The following is a 7,083-nucleotide window of genomic DNA, read 5'->3' as shown; positions in this document are numbered from 1 at the left end:
ATAATATATAAAGTATACATGAAGTATTTTGAAAATAAATAGAATTTTAAGTAATTTGTGGTAATTTTTAAATTTTGCGGGTAATTGATTAATTACCGGATAACATAACATTACCCGATTAACTAATAAGTGGATAAAAATTTAAAAAATCATACCCCAAAGAGTAACGTGGCAGCCATTCCTTAGGATAAGGTGAGTCATTAATTAACTTTACATGTGTCAAGGGCTTAAATTTCAAAATCTTATCCTTTGGTGAGCTTTATCAAATCAAAGAAAGCAATACAATTCATTCAAAATCAAGACTTATGTTCTCTCTTGAACCAAAACCAAGAACTTCGAAAATCATTTCATGTCTTTGGCTTGAAGCCAAGAATCCTTGGAACAGAAAACGTTTTCATCCAAAATATTTAGCCAACCTTTTAATTAAAATTTCAAAGTTCAACAAATAGATTAAACCCATTTCTATCCTAGTTCAAAAACGTTCAAAGCAGAACAAATTCGTCAAGGAATTCAACTGTAATTTCGTTCGTATTTCGCAGAAGCAGATTCGTTCAAATAATTTCAGGGACAGGTATGTTAAGGCCCTCCCTTATTTCTTTTGGCATGGTCCAAGTTATACTGAAGAGACGAGCAAATACATAGTTTTCTATAGCTTACTCTATTCATAGAAATAGTAGGGGTGTCAATATTCTTGATTCCCCATAAGAATTATTATTATCTTCTGTTCATGGGTCTCAGAATAATATGCAGTTGGAAAAGTTTATCCGGAAGGAATATCGAGATTATTCTGTATTTTTCATGCATTTCACTCATTTATACATGTGCATTGACCCATGACCATATGGCGTTATATATGCGTATATATGTAAATATATGTATATGGGATATGGGAAAAGGTTACGGTGTTATATACACACCACCACCTGATTAGCTGGTATATGATGATGATGTTGCCCACAGTGGCTGAAATATGATTCAAACAACGTTATATACACATATCTATGTATGTATATGTATATGGGATATGGGAAGAGGTTATGGCATTATATACGCACCACCACCTGATCAGCTGGTATATGTTGATGATGTTTCCCACAATGGACGAGACGATATGATGGGATGCCCTCAGTGGCTTGATGATATTATGTACACCCATACCTATGCATGGCACGACATTTAAAGGTATTTCTATATTCCATGTTTTATCTATGTCTTTTACGTACTTATTTTCATGCCTTACATACTCAGTACATTTTTCGTACTGACGCCGTATTTCACGGGGCTTGCATTTTATGCTCGCAGGTATAGGTAGGCGAGCTTAAAGTCCCCCTTTTTAAGATCCCTAATCATCGAGAGTTGGCGTGCTCCATTTTATTCGGAGGTGCTTTTGATCTTGGAACGATACGTTTGTATATATATATATGGGTTTGACGTGGCTTAGTCCTGTCTTTGTACAGATATGTTTCTGTTAGAGGTCTATAGATAGTATGTCTAGTTGGGTTGTATGTGGCCTTGACGGCTTTCATTTTTTGATGTATAGTTGTCTATTGCAGCCTTGCCGACTCGCCTACTGCATTCTGCCTATATACATACATATGCCTTGATGGTAAGTTTCCTTCACGTATGTTATTTTCGTAATGCGGCAGATGTTATACAGGTTCATATCTTAGACGCATGCTTAGGGGTGTTTGACAGATAGGACTCAGGCACCCGTCGCGGCCCATCAGTTTGGGTCGTGACACGTGGTCTTTTGAAAAACATTCTTCCTTAACTTTAAATGCACAGGTCAGTCCAAAAGGTCCTTGCTCACCGTGAATAATTTTATAAATTTCTAACACATATTCTTAACTTGGCACTACGAGGTTTCGGGTTTTTGAGTAGAAATTTCACGGGGCCTTACATCCTCCCCCACTTAAGATCATTCTTCCTCGAATGAGGAACAAGATTCACTTATCAGCAACTTAGGCAATTTCAGCTTCACACCATATACCAACAGCACCCAAATTTGGCTAACTTCCTAAATTTCCAAAATTTTTGCTAGAGTTTCCTTTGTATCTAGGCCTATCCACCTACCAGAGAGCCCCAGAAACATATCCGAATAGTATATACACGATCTATTGACATGACATAATTCATAACCATACTAACCACAGCCCCATGGGCAATATATAATCAAAACAGAACAGTTTTACATAGACTGATCAAGTGATACAAAGCTCATTAGGACCAAATTCATAGAAACTATTACATGTCTATACAAACAAATGTGGGTACTTTCTTTCCATTTCTTCCTCGGCTTCCCAAGTGGCTTCTTCAACCTTCTAGTTTTGCCATAACACTTTCACGGAGGTAATTTCTTTGTTTCTTAACTTCCGGACCTGCCTGTCAAGAATGGCAACTGGAATTTCTTCATATGATAGTTCATCATTAACCTAAATCGTTTCAATTGGAACAATAGTGGACGAATCTCCCACTACCTTCTTCAACATAGACACGTGGAAGACTGTTTGTACCATTGACATCTCGAGTGGTAGCTCAAGCTTTTATGCCACCTAACCGATCCTCTGAATGATTCAGTACGGTCCGACATACCTCCGACTCAATTTTCCTTTCTTTCCAACCGCATGATACCCTTCATGGGGGAAACCTTCAAAAATACCCATTCATCTATTTGAACTCCAAATCTCTGCAACGAACGTCCGAATAAGACTTTTGGCGAATCTGAGTAGGTTTCAACCTCTCCTTAATAATCTTGACTTTCTTCATAGCCTGATGCGCAAGGTCTGGCCCTATTAACTCAGCTTCTCCAACCTCAAACCACCTAATGGGAGACCTATATCTCCTACCATACAAGCACGCAAACTCTATGAGTGGAAAATGATCATCCCAACTACCTCTCAAATCAATAACACAAGCACGCAACATGTCCTCAAGCATCTGAATAGTCCGCTCCGCTTGCCTATCGGTCTGAGGATAAAAAGTTGTACTAAGATTTACCTGTGCACCCAAACCTTGCAAAAATTTCTTCCAAAAGTGGTCCGTGAAATGAGCCCCTCGATCTGAAATGATTGAGACTGGAGTGCCATGCAACCTGACTATTTTTTTGATAGACAATTGAGCGTACTGTTCCGCTGTGTTGGTAGATTTGACTGGCAATAAGTGCATTGATTTTGGAGTCGATCCACGATTACCCAAATTGAGTCGAACTTGCGCGGAGTACGCGGTAACCCTACCACAAAATCCATGTTGATCATTTCCCATTTCCATATTGGAATTTCTATGCTTTAAGCCAATCCACCGGGCCTTTGATGTTCGGCTTTCACTTGCTGACAGTTCGGACATTTTTCCACAAAGTCCGCCACATCCTTTTTCATGTTGTTCCACCAATAAACTTCCTTGAGATCATGATACATTTTTGTAGAACCTAGGTGTACGGAATACCTGGAAATGTGAGCTTATGCCATGATCCTTTTTCGAATATCGTCGACATCTGGAACACATAGGTGCCCTTGGTAACATAGGGTAACATCATCCATGCCAAAGGAAAAATCTGCGGTCTTGTGTTTATAAATCCCCTCCTTCAGCTATGCTAATAATGGATTATTGTATTGATTTTCTTTGACCTACAAGCGATGATTCAGCCCTATTCTGAACAATTACTCCTCCTCCATTAGAGTCCGCAAGGCGAACTCCCAAACTAGCCAACTGGTGAACCTCCTAGGCCAACGGCCTTTGATATGCCTCCAAATGAGCCAAACTTCCCATAGATTTCCGGCTAAGAGCATCCGCCACAAAATTGGTCTTTCCCGGGTGATAGAGAATATCGATATCATAGTCCTTGAGTAACTCTAGCCATCTTCTCTATCTCAGATTCAACTCCTTTTGTTTGATAATATATTAAAATCTCTTGTGGTCCGTAAATACATCCACATGGACCCCATACAAATAATGTCGCCAAATCTTTAGTGCAAACATCACTGCCGCAAGCTCTAAGTCATGGGTTGGATAGTTCTTTTCATGATTCTTGAGTTGCATAGAAGTGTAAGCTATAACCTTGTCGTGTTGCATTAACACACACCCAAGACCGATCCTTGAAGCATCGCAATACACAAAAACCCTCTGTACCCTTTGGCAGGGTCAATACCAGCACGGTAGTCAATCTTGATTTCACTTCCTGGAAGCTCCTTTCACAAACATCGGACCACTGGAACTTAACTGCTTTCTACATCAATTTAGTCAACGGAGAGGCAAGTGTAGAAAATCCCTCCACTAATCTTTTGTAGTACCCGGCCAAACCCAAGAAACTACGAATCTCTATTTGGGTGGTAGGTCTAGGCCAATTCTTTACTGCTGCAATCTTTTGAGGATCAACCATAATCCCTTCCCTAGAGACGACATGACCTAACAATGTGACAGATTGAAGCCAAAATTCACATTTCAAAAATTTTGCATACAGTTGATGTTGCTAAAGAGTCTACAAAACTACCTTGAGATGGTCAGCATGGTCCTCCCAACTTCAGGAATATAAAAGAATATTGTCGATGGACACTGTCACAAAGGAGTCTAGAAAAGGTTTGAAGACTGGATTCATAAGATCCATGAAAGCTACCGGGGCATTTGTTAGACCGAAGGACATCACCAGAAATTCAATATGCCCATACCAGGTCCTGAAAGCTGTTTTTGGAATATCCTGCTCCCTTATCTTTAATTGACGATACCTGGACCGCAAGTCAATTTTTGAGAAACACTTAGCACCTTGCAATTGATCAAATAAATCATCTATCCTCGGTAGAGGGTACTTATTCTTGATTGTGACTTTGTTGAGTTGTCGGTAGTCAATACACATCTGTAGTGACCGATCTTTCTTTCTTACAAAAAAGATCGGTGCACCGCACGACGACACACTTGGCCAGATGAAACCCTTCTCCGAAAAAAACCCTCAACTGCTCCTTCAATTCCTTCAATTCTGCCAGTGCCATTCTATAAGGTGGAATTGATATAGGCTACATGCCTGGCATCATGTCGATCCCAAAATCAATCTTCCTGCCTGGTGGGATCCTAGGGAGCTCATATGGAAATTCACTCACAACTGGCACGGACTCAAGGCTAGGCGCCTCGGCATCGGTGTCCATAACCTGAACTAAATGATAGATACACCCCTTCTTGATCATCTTTGCGGCCTTAAAGTATGAAATAAGCCGACCTTTTGGAACTACCTTATCTCCCTTCCATTCAATAATAGGATCATTAGGAAATTCAAGCCTTATAGTTCTAGTCCGACTATCAAGTTTGGCAAAACATGAATAAAGACAATCCATTCTCATTATTACATCAAAATCGACCATCCCCAATTCAATAAGATCGGCCATGGTATCCCTACCACGCACCATAACAACACAATCTCTACTAACTCGAGCAACCATAATAGACTCACCAACCAGAGTAGACACCAAGAATGGCTCATGAAGCTGATCCGGTTCTATCCCAAATTCTATAGCAACAAAAGGGGTAACATAGGACAAGGTGGAATCGGGATCAATAAGTGCATACACGTCATGAGATTGGACAGTCAGAATACCTGTAACAACATCTGGAGAAGTCTCTACAGTCTGGCAACCACTCATAGCATAGAACTGGCTGGGTCCTCCTGAACTCTGCACACTACCCCTAGCTGCACCACGCCCCGCAGGTGCTGGAGTAACTCGAGCTGGATAGGATGCTGAAGATGTAGCAGCTGCTGGACTGGATGACTGTGTTGTTCCCCTACCCACACCTTGGCGGGATACACGATATTGTCTCTGAATGTGGCCACTCATCCCACATCCATATCATACAGGTAAATCCATGTAGCAAATCCCTAAGTGCAAGTTTCCGCACCTGGGGCACGGGGACCTCTGTTGCTACTGGGATCTCCCTCCTGACCGACCCTGCTGGTGGGGTCTCTTGCTATCTTGACTAGGCCTGAAATGAATCCATTACTGCTACTGGCTGGGTCCTAATGGCAGTGCACTGACTGAAGACTATGCAACATACTGAGACGGCCCTGATGATCCTCCCCTGAAAGCTGATCTCCCCTACCTAGTGACTCTCCTATGTTTCCTGTAGATCGGGCCTTGTTGTTACCCTCTCTCTCCATCCTGTTCTTCAGTTTACGGTTCTCTGTGGCCTGAAATGCCACCATCTTCCCATAATTCATGTCAGAATTCAAGGCAGCTGTAGAAGCCTCATTAATAGTCAAAGGATTAAGGCCCTGAACAAACCGGCGCACCTTGGCCTCCATTGTGGGAAACATGTGCATAGCATACTTGGACAGGCAAGCAAACTCCATGTGGTACTTCCACACACTTCTACTACCTTGCTTCAGATTCTCAAACTCTGTTGTACAGGCTGCCCTTGTCTCAGCAGGCAGGGAATGATCTACAAAGGTGTCGACAAACTTGCTCCACCTCGCTGGAGGGCTCCACTTCTCACGGGAATCTTCCCACTACTCAAACCACGAATAGGCAACCCCTTTCAGATGGTAGGCATCCAACTATACTCCCTCTGTTTCAGTTGCACACATAACCTTGAGGGTATTGTGCATCTCATCAATAAAATCTTGTGGGTCCTCTTCTTGATTTGCACCTGTAAACACTAGAGGGTCTAATTGAAGAAATCTGTTCAACCTAGAACCGGTAGAATCCCCTTGCTGGCTAGATGAACTGGGTGCAACATTTGACCTCTGGACCTGAGAAGCCACTAGCTGAGTCAGCATATGGATAGCTCCCCTAAGATCCCCATCAAAGATACCAGAACCATAAGCTGAGGCTGCAAGCGGAACATGAATATCAATGGGAGGGATAGTAGCATCCTCAGCCGATGTAGGAACTTGTGCAATAGAATTAGGCAGTGTAGTATTCGGGGAAATGTCCTTACCCCTCGGGTTCTCACCCGCATCATCAGTTACAGAATCGATTGCCGCCCCTTGGGTAGCATTGGCTCCTTGTCCAGTTTTGGATTTTTTCTTTGGTGCCATGTACTGAAAGTTGAAGGAATGCACTAGTTATAGGGGTAATAGTTTCATAACAAGGTTTGTTGCACGAT

General features: G+C 41.9%; 1 protein-coding gene across 1 annotated transcript; it reads right to left on the bottom strand.

The window, feature by feature from the left end:
- Positions 1 to 5,003: 5,003 nt before the first annotated feature.
- Positions 5,004 to 5,816, bottom strand: LOC138889714 (uncharacterized). Its single transcript, XM_070173050.1, has one exon. It carries the CDS (start codon positions 5,814 to 5,816, stop codon positions 5,004 to 5,006), a length of 813 nt encoding a protein of 270 aa, XP_070029151.1.
- Positions 5,817 to 7,083: the final 1,267 nt, after the last annotated feature.

The sequence above is a fragment of the Nicotiana sylvestris genome, chromosome 4 (genome assembly GCF_000393655.2).
Source record: "Nicotiana sylvestris chromosome 4, ASM39365v2, whole genome shotgun sequence".
Lineage (NCBI taxonomy): Eukaryota > Viridiplantae > Streptophyta > Magnoliopsida > Solanales > Solanaceae > Nicotiana > Nicotiana sylvestris.
The sequence above is the reverse complement of the archived record's forward strand: the minus strand, read 5'-3'. Positions and strand labels throughout refer to the sequence as shown.